Genomic DNA, 20822 nt, shown 5'->3' on the forward strand with positions numbered 1-20822 from the left:
CGCCCCCAGGGAGGTTTGAACATTGCAGTGGCAAGTGTTTTGCCAATGGCTGATGTCTAAATTAAGTAGTTTGCCTGCCACTTGATGAATGAGCTTCTAATGATGACTAAGCTGGAAGGGATGTGATGGGAATTGAGAGATGGAAGCAACGACAAACCCACCTGCTTTCCCCCTCTGATGTTGTTAATTAGATGTCATTATTTAGCTATTTTGCTGTCATTTCAAAACAACAGCATAGTGCCAAACAGACAATGCTTCCAGCTTAACTGTAATTGAAAACAGCCCAGTTTCCTTGATTCATGCTATCAGAAAGACCCAACCAATCCCACACATAAGGTCCGGTAGTTGTTCTCCCTTTCGCTTCTTCCCACATGACCGTGGCAAAAAATCCTGACAAACATCAGAATTTTAGTCATTTTTGTCTCTTTTTCTGGCATAACCATAAAGACCCCCTGCATTATCCACAAAAATGTCTCAGTCTACTGTGTTGAGTTTCAGTGTACCAAGAAACAAACAATCCTGCTGTTGGAGGTCTGGCACAAACCTTATTACAGCAAATTCCAGAGATTTATTCTGTCCTTGCCAGCTTTTACTCATCATCTACAAGCCACAATGACATTACCACAAAAACAAAAAACATTGCATTTATAAAGGCCTCTGTATTATACTAAAGTAGCCGAATGAAACCACATAATCTCTTGCTTGACGTACAGTACACCTAGGAGAGTCTGTAAAACAGTCATTCACATGCAAGTGAAGTAAACTTTCTTCACTGGAAACATTCTTTCAGGCACCCACGTTTAGGGACCCATACCTTTCTCCCCAGGAAACATGTCTTTCAGTGGTTTCCTGGACAGAGCGGTATATCTTTAAAATGATTTCCATTACTACAAGCAAAAAAACATACTGGACTCTCTTTTCTGACCTCTAATTGCCCTTCCACTCTGTTTAGAATGTCACTCTTTCCAAACCAACTCCCTTCTCCAATCAAGCCAGCTTAATTAGGACCATTGGGTATAAGAGAAGGTGGGGAGAGTTGTTGAAAAATGTATACAAAAATGAGTGGTCTGGCCTGCGCATTTGTTACTTGGAAAGTAATCCGGTTGCGTTTGTTTTGCCTTGCTTAAGCGTGGATCACTGATTGAACCAGGCCAAGGCTAGATTGGACTAGCTGCTCCCAGAGGATTTCCCAGGCCACACATGCTGGGAGTTATGTTACACTCTGCCTCAGTCAAAATGGTCAGGAAACAGTAGGACTAGACAGTAAAAACCTCTCTTCATAGACACATGTATGGAAAGATGTGTTGTTTGATTTACTCTAGACATGGGAGGCCATGGTGTGGAGTTGGTTTGCCAAAATTCATATCATATCAACCAAAACAAAAGTATAAAATTGAGCATGGAATGTTGTGGTTGGATAAGGTTTTTTAGGGAATTCAAGTATTTTAATAAACAACTAGCAAGGAGGATTACCAGTGCTACAAACATGGTAAGATGCAAAATGCGAAGAGAGTGATCTTACTTGTGTGGAGACGACCGGTTGAAGCATGTTTTGGTCACATCCGTCACATTGGGGTTGCAGCAGTCACCAAGGTCATAGAAGAAGTTTTCCCAGTTACATTCAGGGTCACATACCCCGTTCCCTTGCTTATGCTCAGGGCAACGGCTCCGATGCCCAGACATGCAGTCACCTGCATCAAACCCTGTCAGTGGATGGTTGCATTCTGGGTCACATGCATCATCGCCAACTTTGCTGATATCACAGTTAGCTAGAATCAAACGGCTTCGAAGGGAAGAATTAGACACGTTGTGAATGCTAAGCTCCCAGGTGATGTTGTAGGGACTAAAGGCATCATTTAGCTGCTGGTGCTGCAGGCTGATCTGGTGGTCTGATACAGTTGGTCTCATCCGTGCATCGTCCCAAACATTTATGACACGATATCGTACTTTCTTGGGCCGACGGAAGGTCCAAAGATTGTTGTAGTTTTTGATGACCTCAACATTGTCGCAGACAGTTTGACCACAAGTCGGAGGTTCCAGCGTTGTGTCTAATAATCCCTCCGAAATACCAACTCCACCACCACCCAGAAACCCTAATCGTCTACCTCCCCCCTGCTCAGGCTGAGGAAAGCTACCATCTTTTACAGTCAGCCATTTCCGACCTGGGTGCTCGAATGTTTCACGTATGACCAGCTGAGGTAGATCTTCGTGGTCCTCATAGCCCTGCATATCCCTGACAATCTGCCTCTGCCCTCTGACCTGCCTCCATAAGCCCACCCTCTCCACTGTCCCCCTGTAATTATGATTCAGTGCATTCCCCCCAATCATCAGCACTTTGCACTTTTTGGTCAAATGGCTGAAGACATCGCCCGATTGCTCCCGACTGACACCAACTTGGGCGCCATTGACAAAGAGCTTCATGTACACCCCATCATATGTGATGGCCACATGTGCCCATTGGTTGGGTACATAGCGAGCGTTGGAGTGGATGGAAGTCACTTTGTGCGCACGGTCCGTTTTAAGGGAGAAGAAGAAGCGGGGGTCACGATTCCCGTGTTCACTAACCGCCTGGATGCCAAGCAGCCAGCCTCGATCACTGGAGGCGTAGAAACATTTGTCGTACAGGCCTGTAGAGAGAATGAAAAAGTCTGTTAATAAGTGCATGCCTTTATTTCCAGATGTGAATGTTGATGGGAACTTAAGAAAAAATCAGCAGCAATAATAAAAAGCATTGTTCATTGATCACCTGTAAGAGAGCTGGCACTTTCAATTCACATTTTCTCTTTTCAATAACAATTCATTTATTTCAGTATTTGTTGGTCAGCATCTATATGAACACTCTATAGATTATTCTGAACTATACTGAAAAGTGTTCTTTCCAAAGAGACTAAAAATGTAGTTGGGGAGCAATTGTATATGATATACATTTTTATATAAATGCATGTTGCCCTGGAAATTGTGTTGAAGTGCATGTTTAGCTAAGGGAGACCCCATGGAAATCTCTCTGTATAGGTTTCTCGTGAACACTGAGTGCATTTAAAGTCATTCGTGGAAATGCCCTTTGCCAGTGGGGTAGCCAGAAAAGGCTAGTTTTCTGCTATGGCCTTGTTTTTGTAGAGGCACCAAAACACCTTTTTCCTGTTTCACTTGGACCGTGTATGTCAGCTTCAGCATGGTAATGTGTTTTCACTTCTTAGGGGATCTCTGAATATTACCTTTTTGTTTGTTTAGGGCTTGTTGAGGTACGTGTAACACACACACACAAGTTCATGTCTGTGCATGTATGTTTTTTAATGCGTGTTTGTGACTATGTGTATATATCTATACGGTCCAGTCAAAGTGTGCAAAGATTCCAAAGCACCTTGTAGTGCCTCACAAGGTCCAATTCAGCATATGAAAATGTGTGTTAGCAGGTGATTCTGTGGAGAGAGCAAGACTCCATTCTTGTCACGAGAATACACTCCTGGGAATTGCTAACGTCAGGGTAGTCCTAACTGGTAATTATATCTATTCACAAAGAGACAATTAATATGTGACCGGCACACCTAGCCCATATAGGTATTGAGTCATTTGGCAAAATGGTGATTGCACAGACTTCTTGCTAACTTTGACCTGTTTCTAATACGATGCACACCCCAATATGCATTCATTAACTTGGTATTTCAATGGACAAATGTTCAAAGAGCAAGGGTTGGGTTCAGCATCAAGGTCAATCCTTGGGACCTTTGATGACGTTTTCAGGCTTTCCCCTCCAATGGAAGGAAAAAGCCTTCCATCTGTCAGCTAGTGCACTCAAGGCTAAAAGGTGTGCTAAAATGCTTGTAGGGCTTCTAGTGTAAACAGCTGTCATAATTCTGCCATGCTCAATTAATCTAACACACTACACTTTTCCAGACCCTGCACTGTAACTCCTCTGGCTCACACAAACACACCTACACACACACATGCATATACTTATACGGACATGCATATATACATGCTCATGAAATAAATACACACACTCCCATACACACAGGCAAATTGAAAAGCTAAAGTACAGATTTGTGTATTCTCAGAAACACACACATAAAGGGATTTGCATGTGCACACGCAACGGTAAAAAGCTTTTTCTGTCAGGTTCAAAGGTAACCTTCCTCGCATTTGCCATTTGTCTTTTTCCAGGAAAAAGTAAAAAAAACACATACACACTCAAAGAAAAATGTCACAAGGACTTGATAAAAAGCAGGGAGGAAGAGAACAATGAGGACTCCGTTTACTTTCGAGCTGTTCAGGCTCTGAAAGGTGAAAGAAAGACACTTTTCATGGTCATATGAAAGTGATCGCCAAAGCAATTTCCCCAGACACAATGGAAAATTCCATTAATATCTTAAAAACAAACTCAACGAACATAACAAGGATATTGATTATAAAAATGTCATCACACCACTTGAAAACACTTTTTAAACATTTGACTTGGCTGTCAAGTTTCACTCTGAATGAATTCAACTCAATGCTGGGTTTAATGAGTCATAAACAATCTACCAAGAGTAAAACATGTTTTTGAACGTCAGATAAGATAAATTAACACCACTTTTTCTGCACTTACTTATACCCTGACACTGTCCTAACACAAAACCTTCCCATTAAATTACATTAACGTTAATAAGAATTTAATCTTTCCAAACACTCATTAAATCACAGTAAGGCTAAGTGCATGGCCATGATAATGATTCAAACTAATAAGACTGTGAAGATGTTTCTTGTTGAAGTAATGATTGCGAGTATAAGCATTGCACTCAGGGCTCAACCCCTCTTCAAACTCTGACTAGCTAGGTTATTAGTCATGATCTCAAAGTAATTCATCTTCCTTAGTATACCAGTTACATTTGAGTATGATAAAACAGGAAGAGGATACAATTTTCAAGTTAAAGTAAAATTACTTTTTGAACACATTTTTGCCTGTATATCATCACACTATGACTGCACCAAAACATGTATGTTACTGTATTGCAGCGATTATCTGCTAACGTCTGTGTATAATTGCCCCCAGCACGACACGGAAGAGAGCCTCCATTCCTTGTGTGATTTATTTTTCTCTTCCTTTGATGCGGGACAACCCAACATGACCCGGATACAAGGGCTAATAGGGCACAACAAAGTTTGCATAACATTTGGACACAGAACTTGATGTTCTGATTGTGTGTGTTTGTGTGTGTGTGTGTGTGTGTGTGTGTGTGTGTGTGTGTGTGTGTGTGTGTGTGTGTGTGTGTGTGTGTGTGTGTGTGTGTGTGTGTCCTTCAGATAGGAATGGTGTGTGTGTAATTCAAAGGGCACAAGATAATCCACACCTGTATTTGATGATTGTTTGATCCCCCATCTGTGGAGTATAAAGTAGCAGCTAATTGATCCCTGAACATTCTCTTTTTACCCAAGAAGTGGTCCTGCTCTACCTTTCCGAGGAATTTCTATAAGAAAATTGATTAAACTCCATTCATGTATTTTTATGATTTTTTTTTTTAACATGTACATATCATCACAGTTAAATAAAAACACTGGATGTGCTGTCTATACTGTCATATTCACCTACCTCATGGATATAAAGCAACCCGTTACATTAATCAACTCACAATTATTGAGCACCACAGCGTTTACTAATGTTATTGTTGTCATTTTATATATAAAGGCAGAGAGAGACGATGGTCAAAACAACACAGTAAAAAAACAGCTGCTGCAAACAACACTGTGCTGGGATCAAAACAAGTGGATGGAGCATTTTTTAGAGGCACTGGGATTTTTTAGGCCTGAATTGGATTTAAAAGATTAGGCTTTATTGAATTTGTTTGATCATCATATTTGTTGTCTTTAAGGCCCCTCTTGCTGATGGGAGCATGATGGGAGCAAAACTTTTTAAAAAATGAAAAAAAGAAGAAGAAATGAACACACAAGATTATACATGAATGGTAATCCTAATAGGGAGGAGCCAGTACAAGATGGGGGCGGGGCACACCACTAACACCTGTACAAAATAATTTGATCTAATGCCACTTCTGTAAAGCCTACAATGTTCATTTTCTGTTATGATTTGGTCTCAGGGGTGTTTATTCAACTATCATTGTGGGGGCTGTTGTTAGTGTTGTTGTTGTACTGGGTTGCATAATACTATACAGATGTTCCTGTTATTGTGTCCATTCTCTGTAAATCTAGGAGTCACTCAGGTCACAACAGACCCTCTAACTCCCCTCTTCCCCAGTTTGAGAAAAGGGATTGGTTTTGCAGAGCATGTCCCTGCCAACTGGCTAGCACTATCTAAAAGTGAACTGGACTGTACATACACACGCACACACACGCGCAAAAGCACGCACACACACAAAAATAATAATAAAGGAGGGTATGGCTCATCCCTGGAGGGGGGCTTTATTTAACCAGATAGGTTACACAGCATCAATACTTTACTTTACCAAGTCAACAAGATAATCAGCCTTCCAGTAAAAAAAAAAAATCACTCCAGTTTAACAGAAATAATAAAAAAGAGCATGTAAATAAAGTGATATGGATTAACTGATTGCTCAAACGTGCAGACTGGTATACAGGAGGCTGGGGAGGACTGAGTTCAATTCAGTTCAGTTCAAAGGCAGCCATCTGCACAAGTACTATAGCAGACAATGAGTTGTGAATGCAACGCTCCCTATCGGCAAAGAAAAGCAACACAAAAACTGTCCTATACTGTAATGCACAAAAGCGCTATTGGTCAAAACAGATGATGCAGAACAGTTTTAACACCTTTCTGGTACTCCTTTACGCATGGCTGCAGGAGAAAAAGGAGTGCGCACAAATGACAATTAGAAGGTGTCGAGCCTTCCGACGACAGGGATCTACACAAGTGCGTGTGTGTGTCCTCTGCACAGTCAGTAGATAGAGAAGCATCATCACTATCTGGTTTTTCCTTAAAGATTCGTCTACGCATGATTTTGCACAATAGTCTGCGTCTTGGAGACACTGTAGCCTACATAACAACACCGGTGACCATGAAAGCACACCGCCACAGCACAAACACACGCAGGACATTTTCGGGCATGAGGGGAAACCCTGGATCTCTTCTGTCTGGATCCTTTCTGTCCCGTAACTCCGGTAGCCAATCCAAAGGTGTCGATTTTGGGGCACACTTAAGCTTGCGGCTTGTGGCTTGAGCTGCGCGCTTAAAGCACCTACACATACAACAGATCTCTCTCGGTTTGTGCCTGACGTGACGTGCTAGCTCACAAAGTTTTGGCCATTACATCATAGTTTTAAAATAGCCAAGTCGGTTCAGAGAAATTACATTTTACGCACAGTGACATCAGCTGGCGGTCATATGATGCAGTAGCCTATATCTGCTGCCAGTGCTCCTCACTTTTAGGATTATAACCCACATAAATCATCATTCTGAAGAAGTACAAATTACAGAAAAAAATCAATTTGGAAAATAAAATCATTTTGCAGCGATTGACTCTCTGTAAGCCGGCAAACTTAAATGTGATCAAAATCTTCAGTGACCCTATGCTTGCACTACCTAAAATATCCGCTATACTTTTCACAGCATTACATCATTGTCTAGTCTGATAGATGAACTAATTTTCAACTCGCTGAAACTGCATGTTGCTTTGTTTCAGACTACATGACACTGTGATAAAATACTTCACAGGTGCATATTTAGTAAACATATTTAAATGTAAGTTTTGGAGGTACACTTATAAATGGAGTTGGGTTGACAATAGGATGGAGGATGTGTAGACAATCCTACCTGCAATCACTGTGGGTGATCGTTGACCTCCCTCCGGATTTAACCACATCTCCAGAGTGAAATTTCCTCTGGGTATCTCCACGCCAGGCTTCAGTCGTAGTTGATCTCCCCTGCCGGTAAAATAGACAGCTTTCCCCCGGTTTGGAGAGTTTTCCTCCGCTTGAGACGAGCGCCGACGCTGGCGAATTACCCGTCGCTCTAAGCCGGGCAAAGAGCGCTTGCCCCGGGGCAGACGTGTGGCACAAGCCCCTGGGATGGTGGCTTTCGCCTCACTAATGCGCACCAACTCCCTCTTGGATCTCCCCTTTCTCCGGACTGTCCCGCACACTGATCCAAAACACAAGATGAGAATCACCAGGCAAGACACCCAGGGAGATGTCCAAAGTTTCATTTTTCGGGAGAGGAAATAGAAACAAAAATATTTAAAAAGAAGAGAAAAAAATAAAAGAAACAACGGAATAACTACAAAAAAATGTTATGTCCACAATGTTCTCCTTTTTGGAAATTCTCTCGAGTTTTTCCTTCTCTCTTTTTACAGCGGTAGAATGTCAAACCGTAGAAACTGTCTAAATAAACCCATAAAGCTATGCTGTTTTCCCCTCTTTATAATGCTAAGCCACGACCCCCTCTCTTAAGCAAAACTACTCTGGAGACATTCAGGGGACACGGGAATATTTGATTCATGTATGTGTTCCACGGTGCCTTTTCAGTTGGTCCCATTTAGCCAAAGGGATGACTAATAAGTAATCAATCAAGAGGGGGGTCCGGCCGATGCCCCCCTCATCCCCTTTGGACGGTAGGAGTTACTCGCAGAAATCCACAGTTGTCCGCCAAGCTCTTGTCACACCTTTTTGTTGTTTCCTTATCCTACCCGTAAAACAGCATAAGAAATGGCACATATTAAATTCCAAAGAAAAGTGACAACAAACCGACCTCTCATATTTATTACAGGAAACAAGAGGTAAATTGTGATCAAAAATGGAATCAAAACTTCCCCTTGCCTGTATGCCTGTACAAAAGTTGCAATGCACTATAATACAATCTGGTAAGGCGAAGGAGAGAAAGAGGGACAGAGAGCTGCAGAAGTAAGCATCGCGGTCCTCATGATTGCCTGAAGCAGATACACTTGGAGCAGTCGGAGCTCGCCGTACGCTTTAAAGGCAGTTTCTCTCTACGTCTTTTTAAGAACAACTCATGTTTCAAATGTTCCGGCGCTGTGTTTTTTTCCCAATGTGGGAAGTCACACAGGTAAGCAACTCTCACTGACGGCAATTCTCTCTATAGCACATACTGATTGGGTGGTGTTTACGGAGTTTGAAAGGCGTATATGTATCCCTCTAGCGGTTACAATTTAAACAATCCAACACTTCCACCAGGTCCATTACACAGGGTCATAACCAAGCCGTCTGAGAACACGATATAATTACTCCAATCCGTGTTGATCTTTGTTGAAATCCCCCTCTGAAAGACGGTTGATTTAATTTTCAAAGTCATAGATTTTGGCAATGACATTCCTAAAGATGTAGCATACGTTAAAGCTTAGTTGAACGGAATGTAAATGTTTAAAATGTACTGGAGAATATTATAGATTGTTCCCCACATGATTTGGAGATCAAAGCTTTTATTTTCCAATGTTAAAATATAATCAATAGAGATCAACATCCGAAACTTTGAAATTAAAAAGTTGCATCCAAGTACAACTTTTAGGCTACTCACAGGCTCTTTGGAAAGTCCTTCATTTAAATTTTGGCAAGGTATGACATTGTATAAAGGTAGACCTAACTGTCCTGTCAATGTCATGTTTCCCATTAATGTCTTTAAAAAAAAAGTAAGCAGTAGATCAAAGAAGTAATGGGAGAACATTGACAAAGTCATGTCAGTTCTAATCCTTTGCTTTTCTTAATGGATCATATGTCCTTTCTTTTTTCAATTTAAAAGCCAGAGTTTAAGGTGTTTAGCCACAAAATTGCAATAAGTGCACTTATATTTTCTATCTGGCCATGTTTTGATTTTTAAAATCTGGCCAACTCATTTTTTTTCATTCATTTATTCAGTCTCTAACTCCAGTCTTAGTCTATCCCAATTCACTATTGCCACGCAAAGATTTTTGTCAAAGGGATTTCAAAAAAGAAAAATGTAAGGGATCTGTAAGTTTCAGGTTGACTCACACATCCTAATGTTTACTGACCCGCCACTTAAGATGGATGGGAGTTTCAAAACCACACTCTCGACTAAAGTTTGTAAGCCTTTGAGACCAGTGACAAAGCCCTCGTAGGTCTCAGCTGCTGAGTGAAATGAAAACAATTCTTTAGTCAATGTTACTGTTACTCTGAAGATATTTTGACACAGAGAGGAGAGTGACTTTACCTTTTAACGGCTTTCCATAGAGACAGTCAGCTAGAATGTTGGTGTTTCCTCTCTGTTCCTCCACGGTTGTTTGTTGTGAATGTGTGTTTAGACAGCCAAAACTTGCCAGCTACCATAAAAGGAAGAGAGAACAAACATTAAATATTTGCTTTCTTTTTCATACGGTGTTGCGACTTTGGGCCACATATTTCCTTTTGTGTCTTGAGCGGGGGGAATCACATATTGAGAGGTGTTGACCTTGGAAGTTGCTGGGAGCAGAGTTTCACATGGACAACAAATCTAAATCTAGTCAAAGGAGACAGTGGATAACTGTTTGTGTCAAAACCTGAGCATGACTTGTTAACACTCTCCAGTTAGGTGTGGTTGGGTGGCAACACTTCCATCTCTTTGAAAGAGTTCTTGTTTGGGTCCTTGTCTCAAAAAGTCATGTTTCCCTTGAGGTTGCTTGCTTTTGATTCACACTTGGTAGGATGCATGCTTCTTTTCCTATATTTCTTCAGCCAGCAAAATAGTGCTGGTCACAGATTTAAATTTAATTTAAGGGATTTCCATAAATCATACTTGATAACAGAATTTAACAGTGAAGGGAATGAAAATTCAAGCTCAGTATCGTGACAGAAGGTGAAAGACTTCTCCAGTCCTGTTATTACATTCTTTACTTCTTCACCTTAGATCAGACTATCACTCTCTGTCTCTCTCTCTCTATAAAGGAACAGGAGGGCTGAAGATAGAAAAGATGACCTGATGTCTTAGAGTCAGCATCCGTTCAGGTTGGTACACTATGTACAGTTTGAAGGAAGGGGAAACAACCCTGAAACATGCTCATATAAAGGTCATTTGCCATGCCTCCGTTACGCAAGGTGTTTGAGTTGAATTGTTTTAGTACAGTCTTGCACCCCCCACCCAACCCCTGAAGGTATAAACCAATCAACAATCACTAAGTTTAAACTGTGTGCCTCCCTGGCTCTACCATTTGCCAGCATCACAATGTCTCTCCTTTTCAAAAACAGGCAGATTCCCAGTTATTCCAGGATTTGATGGTAGGAAGACAACATCCCATATTGATCTAATGGCCCATGACGTTTCATGTCACAGAGCCCCTTTGCAATTCTTTAAATCCCACTGCACATCTGAGTCAGACCATAAAGCAGAATACACTGCATGATGTTAAGATCAGTCAGAGGTCAACAGTGAATTAAACACCGCAGGACAAATTCAAAACTTTGACATCAGGAAAAATCAGGGGGAAAAACAGGTATAAAAAATACATGCAGCAGTGACTAAAACATCTTAAACAACATAATTATACTATACTAATGCCTTTTTAACCCAAATGAAAATGCAAGCGGTTTCATATCACTTGAGTCACTTTATCTTATCTTTTTGTCATGCAAAGTCTACACACAGGTAAAGCATGAGCATGTTCTGTGAACACAGAGCTCAGTAAATTAATATTGGATAGAACAAAAAAATATGTGCATTTTGTTGTCATTAATAATACACTGTATTAACCTTGTCAGATTGTGTCTAGATTACAAGCATCCTTAAACTCTATCTCTAGCTCCACGGTGATGCAGCCATTGCTGTCCCATCACTTCTGTTCAGAGACAAGTGGTTGCAGTGTTGTACAATAATCCTACAACGTGACCGGAGTGACTGTGGCGCAGTGAGTTAAATAGGAAAAAAAACATTGTCCTATAATCCATTAATGCACCCAGCTTAATCTGTGACTGTTCTAAAGTGCAAACCTAAATGCCTTTGCCTCGTTTTTTGTGTGTATGATCTGGAGAGTAAAATGATACAACGTAAACAATGTTAACACATTAAAGAATAATACAGATGAGGTTTTAAGTAAATTTAGGGGAATTCTGAATAAGAAATGTCAAGTGAAAATAAAAGCAAAGCTGTAGTGACAATAGCATTTCATAAGAGTGGCCAGGACCTTTAAAGGCGGTGGCTCTTTCTAAATATAATGCCGTTACAGAGTACCCATTAAAGCACTTAAGAGTATAATCCTGTGCTGCCTAAAAACGCAGGCAGTTTCTGGTAAAAAAGAAAGCACTTCCCAATAAGAGATGTGCTGACTGAGACGGAGGTGTTGTTTGTTACTTTTAAACAGAACATTGTGAAGATTACAGAAAATGTATACATTTGTGTAAATCAGGTTTAATCTTTCTTAATGCTTATGACAGCTGTCATTTATATGCGCTTTGCATGGAAGGGCAGCCAGTTCAGCTGGACAGTGGCATTATATATATATAGAAAGTAGACACTACTTTTGTGATATGGTGATAACTGAGTACTGGCAGAATGGTATACGTGAAATACGATGTGTTACAGAAAGTATGGTACTGTAGGGTCTGGTATGAGGCATGAAATCAATGATCTGTCACACTTTGTTGATGGACACTGAAATGTCAATTGTTCCTTCTTCTGCCACATGAGTTAGTGAAGTCTACTGTTTAATTTATATAAATTCATCACAGCAAATTGAATCATCTTATCTTATCGTCCTTCTGGATCGGTAAACGGAGAAGTTAAATCAAGCACATAGTTGTGTATCTGTAATTTAATCATCTCTCCTAAGTGCATTTGTATCACTATGCTGATATATTACATTCTAGTCTTATTTTTTCTATGTCAGCCCTATCCCACCCCATAACTTCTCCTTTATCCAAGTGCTAAATCATTAGTCATTGTGCCTGCTGTCTGTACCCCCCTCAGACTATATCAGTCCACTTATCTGCACCTTTAAGACAGATTTTAACTGTTGGAAAACTTTCTTAGAGTCAAAGGTAGTTTTAGTAAGCTGCTGGCTAAAACAATTATGGTTGAACAAGAAATTTTTAGTACACAAAGACGTCACATTTTCAACCGACTAAGCTCTTACATTATTGGTGTTACGGAGGTAGCTAAAGGTTTCTCTTGCATTTTTGGTTCATTGTCTAAATGTCTGCTACACTCAAAAATAAAAAAATAAAAAACATTTGAAAAAGTTTTCCTTGTGTTGTAGTTAAATGTTGGTTTGTTGGTTTATTTGACAAACTTGGCTGCTGATGCTCGTCAGACTTTCTCTGTGTTTTAGCGTAGCTGTTCAATCAACATGGGTGTTGTCGTTAGCGTGTCTTGCTTTTGCAGTTGTCAGACTACTGGGGTAGTAAGAAGTCAATAAAAGCACAGTTGGAGGTGGCAAAAAGTTGACGTCTTACTACTAGAGTGTTTTCAAAAAACTTAAATTCTACCTCAACCTTGACACATGTAAATACAATCAGTAGAATTCACTGAGTAAAGATGTACAAGTTTATATCTTTCCAGTGGAAGCATGGCCAAATAACTGTTCAGTACAATAATTTTCAACTAAATTGTCTATTCTCATGCCAACATTTCTGCACTGTTGAGACTCTGTGCAAATAAATTATTAAGAAGTACAGATATATAAGGAGCGACCCAATAGCCGAGTGGTTAGCTTACATGGGCACATATGCAACTCCGGTTCAGTTCCAAGCCAGCTAGACCGCTTGCTGCATGTCATTCTCTTACTCTCTTTTCCCACAAGTTTCTCTCCATTATCACAATCAAATTTAGGCATAAACAAAACAAGATATATAAAATAGTTTAAAAGGAATACTGAGTTTGACATCCAAAGTAAATCTACTATGTACAAATACAGATCCATGCTGAACATCACATCATTGTCTACATGTGCAAATGTGCATGAGGAGTGTGTTCCTTATCATCTTCACATCCTGGATTTTAGCCGCTGTTTTGAGCTGTGTGGTAAACAATAACCCATTATGGGTCCCCAACGGCAACCAAGGCTTGCCCTTGGTTTAACTCTGCTGCTTGTGGGGAAGAATTATATGTGCAGGGGTGCAGAGTACGGCACAGTCAGCACACCACCGTTTGCCACCACTACTGCCCCTCCGTCTAGACGTTAGAGCACGTCCATATGGAGATGGTTAAAAAGCTCATTAGCCGGCCTACTTGAAATACAGTTGCAGTGACGCTTGTCCATAAAAACACAAAGTAGAGTGGTTTCTGCAGTGGTATTAACCAGGTTGAGGCATCAAGCCCCCAGGACTGACAACAATTTGGCGCAGGCCTCCAGTTCACCAAAGGATGGCTGAAACTGAATGCTTTCCAAGAAAGGAATAAGGAAAGAAATTATTTCTTGGAAGATTTCTGGAGCGTTTAGCTTGAGGTAGTTGGATCCATCTGGTTGAGGAAGAGTGTAAAAATGTCTGGTAAGGTGAATGGGATATGGCCCATTGAAAGAAAAATGGCTTGGTCTTATTAAAAACATTTAGGGTAACCGATAAATTTCTGTAGGGCAAGGAGATATTTGAGGAAGAGATTGCAAAGAGTAAATACATGCCATTGCCAGTTTGTCACTAGTCAATTTTCAGCATTGCATTCACACATTGAACTCAAACCCTGCTTTCTTTACTTGCAAGATGTTCCTCACACCCATAACAATCCTTCTGTATGGCATATCTAAACCTTTTTAATATTTGGAGGGCTGTGGATTAGAACCTGATACCTTGGGAGAATTGTACTTGCAAATGATTTCAGGTCCTGCAAAACTCTGATAAACCCACTGTACGCCAATTAAGTAAGGAAAATTTATTTATATAGCGCTTTTCACAGATAAAAAATCACAAAGTGCTTTACATAATGAAACATATTAAAACAAAGTACATTTAAAATCACAAGGTAATAAACCTCCCAACACAATGTTAGCGACTAGCATGTAAAATTAAGAGAGCATTAAGCAACTAAAGAGGCAAACCTTTGCCCTCAGGAGTTGGTGCAGACCAAAACAGAGCTAAAAAGGAGAATGAATATTGTTAAACCAAATGTACACAGTCTTGCTAAACCAAAAGGCAGCATTTTTTTATTATAACATAATAATATTAATTTTTTTCTTTTTGAACACAAATAATAATGGCTTAAATGAAAACCTAGAGTTAATGGATGCAAGTTTTCATATCCAAATATGAGATGATTTTCAACATCCAGAAAAATAAATATTGCTGCATGAGGCTGCACAAAAGCCATTAGGGGATGAATCAAATTTGACAGCAGTGACCACAGAGTAGCAATAATACTGTTAAGCAGTACGGAGAGAAACCATCAAACATTAAAAGATATATATATTTAGATTACTGTAGACTGGTTTAACTGGTTTCCAAGTGGAGATAATGCTGTTGTAGATCTTGCCTCAGCACAATTTCTTTCATCTAAACAAAACCTCTGCAGTGTGGAGGTCATGGTGTCTCCACATTGTACACCTTTTTAAATGTAGTTACAAACTACAGGGAATCATTACAGTCGGTGACAACGGGATGTCCGGATGTAGTGTTTTGTGGTTGTAGCTACACCTATGAAAGATATAAATCTGCAATCTTAAGTACAAACAGTAAATATGAATATTTACTATACACTACTGAGCTGAATAACTCAAACTAAAACAATGGCTGTCATAAGCTGGACAAGTCCTACACAAGTACAACAAAGTCAACATTCTCTTAACTATCCTTAGTTCTTTTCAGGTTGTTGCACCGAGGTTGTGGAACGCTTTGCCTCCTTCCATGCGCTGCTTAGATTGTGTGGAAAATTTTAAAACTCAGTTGAAAACTCTGCTTTTTAAAGAGGCTTTTAACTAGATTGTAGGGTGGTTAGGCTGGTCTTATGTGTACGTGTTATTCTTTTGTTTTTGTTTTTTGTAATGCACTGTATGTATGAGTTGTTAATGCTTCCTTTTGTTGTGAAGCACTTTGTGATCTTTATCTGAGAAAAGTGCTATACAAATAAATTTTACTTACTTACTTACTTACTTACTTAGTGAGCATTTTTCAAAGCTTCACGCCTATTAAAGCTTATATTGCTCAATATTGTTGAGATTTTCTTGTTCCATTGGCAGGACATGTTTACACTCATCTGAACAAACAACAAAAGAAAAAATATGTTCCAAATGGTCATAGAGCATCAGATTTACAGAGTGACACCAGCGCCATGGCCATGTACTGTTAATGTACAAGTGTTTATCTGTACGACTGCATTTAACTGGACTGCACATTATTTGTAAGAAGAAACGAAACGAATATGGCCTCACAGAATAAGTGGGAGTCTGTGTTTGAGTTCATAGTGTGTGTACACGCAAATGTAGCCTGCAAATGTGCTAATCAGACTGAAAGGAGTGAATTTTCTGTGTATAGAGCGTAAATGTACAAATGTTTCACAGCCTTCAAAGATGTATAGTTGTTAGGAGACTATAAGCAAGAGAAAAATGTGAAGAATGTGCTTGGTAAACAACAGTCACAAAATGCAGTGGACTTTTTAAAGAGCATATATGCTCTTTGGGTGTGTCGTAAATAATCAAAGTGCTTTGTGGAGCCCAAAAACAAGGTTGTGGTTTTTGTGGACACACTGCGTTGCGTAGGATGTAAAGTATATTTTACTCCGGCTGGGAAAGAAAATGTAATGCGTTTAGTGCAATGGTAAAGTCAGTAAGCAGAAAAACACATGCTGCAGCATAAGTAAGCAATGCATAATGCTACATTGAGATGAGCAAACAATGGGCACGTGCTGATTTGCAGTCAACAATGCAATACTGCACCTTAATGTGTCTGGGCCAAACAATGCAAAAGCCGATTATGCAAATTGGGGTTATCGAGGCCATTGCAATGTAACAATGGCACCAAGTGGATTGAGCCGGGTTGTGTGTGTGTGTGTGTGTGTGTGTGTGTGTGTGTGTGTGTGTGTGTGTGTGTGTGTGTGTGTGTGTGTGTTTATATGCTTGGGTTTCTTGTTTTTCCCACAGATGCCCTTCCCAAAACCCCCTATCCTATGGTCTCTGTTCTGAGGCCTCATTATAGGGGCTCCTGTCAATCAGAAGGTCAAGGGTCATGGCAGAGGATCAGTTTGATCAATACCCCCCAGCTAGATCAATCCATTTGTCATGTCATTTCCACCAATAAGATACCAGCTTCTATCAAAACAAAGGAGTGAGAGGACAAAGAACGTCAGAAAGAATTAGGCGGAGTAAGAAAAGGGAGAACGTAAACAAGCCTGCCTCACTGAACAGATCCCAGAAGCTTCTTTTTTTCCTCACTTTACAATGACATTGTCAAGGACTAGGACATTGATGAGCGGGTTGCGTCATCATGATGCACCTGTAATGCCCTTGGGCCCCTCTGTGTTTGCACCAGATTTGAGACACCTTGTGAGAGACTTAAATCTGTGGCTGCACAGGGATCAGTTCCTTATGGCAATAACACATACATCTTGTTCTTCTTTAGTGTTGGCAGTAATTTAAAATAAGGTTAATACTTGTATGAGTGCACATTCATCTCAGGTCCTTACTGTGGGGAAAAAACTATTTATAAAACTTAAACAATTGAGCTTCATGATCACAAAAGCATACTTCCATTTCATTATAAATTTCCTTATTTCATGTATCCAAATTGGACACAGGCAGCCTCTCCTCATTTCCTTTTAGCAGCTGCAGAGTTAAGAAAATTTAAACTATCCATTAGCTTTGATTATCAAACAGGCTTAATAAATGGGTCATTTTTCAGCATCCTCTCAAATTAAAATTGCCTAGTGTGTATTTTCAATTGAGTGTCTGCTTCTCTGCCAAGGAGTTATTTTCCCTAAGGAATAATTCCAGCCACCAAGTAGTTACAAATCATGGAAATGAGATGATGGAATATAGAATAGAAAGGCACTCAATGCTAAATCATTAAAAATGTACTTTCTTTACCTCAGCTCCAGAGCAACGCCTCAAATAACATTGGTTGGCGAAGAGCCAAGCATAAAGAGCGAGCTGGCATGGAATGTTTTGTGGTAAAAGATAAGTCTTTTAAAACTAAAAGGGCAATATCCGAACAACACAGTCACGACATGTAGCAATAGAATAGATTTAAAAGGCTTGTAATACAATTTAAATGCTCTAAAATCAAGCAGAACTGTAGCCTATACTTAACTGATGACACTTGGACTGCCAGAGGGAGGAAGTCACTCACAAAACTGCTTTCTCCTCACTACGTGTAACCTATTAGATCACATAACTTAAATAGTTCAGTTATAATTCCCAAAACGATAACAGTAAATTCAACAACCCCATCCATCCTTCCCCAGCACCACAAAACATAAAAACTAGATGGACACTCGGAGAACGCAGACCTCTGCAAAGGCATACTCTGTTTCATAATGTTCATGCAGTGGTAAGTTTCCAGTCGGGAACTCATTTTTACGATTATTTCGACACCACATTATTGCAGCACAGACGCCTTATCTCACAATGTTAATGACAGTGAAAAATAATTTGTGTATCCGCCCTGTAATTTGGATCCGCTCCAACATTTAATGGGTTCTGTCTTGGCCCATGCTATACCCTTCCACCAAGTTTCATGAAAATCGGGCGAGCAGCTTTTCTTTTATCCTGCTAACAGACGGACAAACCAACAAAAAACGGGCAAAAGGAACCAAAAGCATAACCTCCTAGGCAGACGCAAAAAGAAAAGAAGAAAAAAGGAGGAGAAATGGAATTAACTTTTAAACAGAATACTGGGTTACACTTTACTTGAAGGTATCAACAAGACTGACATGTCACAAATGTTTATGACATAAAGCTTCTTTTAGTAAGTGTCATTCGGTTTTGTCATGACAAGTTAAGATTATGGTTATGGTTAGGGTTAATGTGTCATGACTATGTCATGACAGTGTCTCTAATGTAGATACCGTCAAGTAAAGTGTTACCAAATATGTTTAGATGCTACTTCTTCCAGTCTACAGTCCATGGGCCAAAAAAGAGAAGTGATTTATGAAAGAAAAGTACACATATTGTACAAATAATGCAGAACCAAAACTGTGATAGCAAATAAAAAAAATGCAAATGCTCTTATTAGCCCTACTCTATAACGATTACATGCAATGGGGGACCGATTGCTAAAACAGGGAGGAGAGAGAGGAAATGAAGGAACAATCCATGAACTGGATTTAAATTCACTATTTTACAAGTGCATGGTATATGTTTTAGCTTTGTGAGCTGTCAACAATGACCAAGGGACTGTCTAGCAACTCATTTGCAGGAAAAGAAGTTTGAATGGTGCAGCAGAAGGTGAACTAAGTGAGCAGCTTAAAACTGTGCAGATGCTACCGAGGAGGGACAGACAGGGGGGGCAAATAAAAAAATAAAAAAATAACGGCAACAGAAGGAACAGATAGTATGATGAGCCAAGACAGAGGAGTTGGTTACAGTACTTTCAACTTGTAACAATGATTTCCCAGGAAAATAAGACAATTCTATTAGTATGTGTAATGTTACATTTTGAGCCTCAGGTTCTCCTGGTGCAAATTAATTGAAGAATACAGAAATTATGTCATTGAAAAAAGATCCTTAACAAAAGGCAGAGTCATGTTGGGAACACAGCCAATGACCTAACCCTGGCAAGAATAATGCTTGTGAAAACCAGCGTCAGCAATCCTGAATATGGCAGTTTAACATAATAAGGGCAATGACGTCTTTACACAAAACAAATCTTTGGCACTAAGCCCTAAATATATGGGCTTCATTGTTAGGGTCTACAATTCTGATTAGACTTTAGATTTAGATCTGTCCTCCTCTTGTCATTGTCTTCAACTGTCTGAAATTGCATGGTGAGGCTGGATGTGCTCCCCAGATCATGATGCCAATTTATAAATAATAACGGTGAGATCAGGGGGACATCACTGAAGGGCTATTTATAGCCATGAAGCAAATTTAACCTTGACCTTTTTTTTTTATAAAGCCTTCAATCAAGCCAAGAGTCAAACATCATATTTTCACACTTCGGCGTCATCTCAAAACTCTGACTTAGATATGAAATATTCAAATGCTGCTCTGCCTACTGTAATAGGCAGTGGAAATTCCCTTTCACAAGCTTTACAGACTGCGTGTTCTTTGTTTCAGGGAGAAAGTTGCCTGCACCTGTGAGCTGGTACTTGTGAGGAGTGCAAAAAACACCTGGACACTCATTATGTGTGTTTGCATCATATTGTATCATATGTGGCTTTGGGCAGAACCCATAGAGGTGCATGAGAAGCCACTAACTCAATTATTTTGGGCCTATGTGGGGGTAAGGCCTGAATCTGAGTGAGTCTGTATGATGTGCCTGCATGTGTATATATGTGTGTGTCTGCGCAGGTGTGCAGAGAGAGCAGAGCAGGCAGACAAACAGACAGGCGCACCGGGTGCCTGTGAGGTCAGGGGCTAGGTGGAGTGTTAGCAGGAACGACACCTGACAGCAACTGGGTGGATGCGCCCTGGCAGTTCTGTACATTCATGTCACTACTGATAAAAGTCAGCACCTGCAGAGCAGGAGAAACTACAGTTGCGGTGCCACCGGGTCCTCCATACAGGACGAGGAGAGTAGGATGAGGACACTTCCTTCCGCCTGTCCCTCCAATGCTCACTGAGCGGACAAGTCGGGACAGCTGTGATGTCCATAAGCTGGGAAAGGGGTGAAGGTGCCAACCTTGTCAATGCTAGTGTTGGGAGCAAAGCTACATGGCACTGCCTGATTTGGGCTTGGAAAACGAAACCTGGATGCCTCTCTTTTGATTGTGTAACAGCCAGGGGAAAAGGGAAGTGTACTGAACTTTTTTTGTTACAGTTGATGTAGCTGAACACCTACATGCATCTTAATGGATA

General features: G+C 40.2%; 2 protein-coding genes across 10 annotated transcripts in view; both read right to left on the minus strand.

Moving 5' to 3' along the window:
* The window catches only part of pappaa (pregnancy-associated plasma protein A, pappalysin 1a), an 88928-nt gene extending 79922 nt beyond the window's left edge, over positions 1–9006 (minus strand). For both annotated transcript variants that reach the window (XM_032540393.1, XM_032540392.1), the window contains exons 1-2: positions 7760–9006; positions 1523–2627 (exon numbers count right to left, since the gene is read on the minus strand). In XM_032540393.1, coding sequence (XP_032396284.1) covers positions 1523–2627; positions 7760–8150 — 1496 coding nt within the window. In that variant the 5' untranslated portion in view covers positions 8151–9006. The remainder of the gene's footprint in view (positions 1–1522; positions 2628–7759) is intronic.
* Positions 9007–18301: 9295 nt separating this feature from the next.
* The window catches only part of znf618 (zinc finger protein 618), a 37603-nt gene continuing 35082 nt past the window's right edge, over positions 18302–20822 (minus strand). For all 8 annotated transcript variants that reach the window (XR_004335640.1, XR_004335637.1, XR_004335641.1 and 5 more), the window contains one exon: positions 18302–18313. The gene's annotated coding sequence lies outside the window, so the exon portion shown is untranslated. The remainder of the gene's footprint in view (positions 18314–20822) is intronic.

This window comes from Etheostoma spectabile, chromosome 16 (assembly GCF_008692095.1).
Source record: "Etheostoma spectabile isolate EspeVRDwgs_2016 chromosome 16, UIUC_Espe_1.0, whole genome shotgun sequence".
Classification (NCBI taxonomy): Eukaryota; Metazoa; Chordata; class Actinopteri; order Perciformes; family Percidae; genus Etheostoma; species Etheostoma spectabile.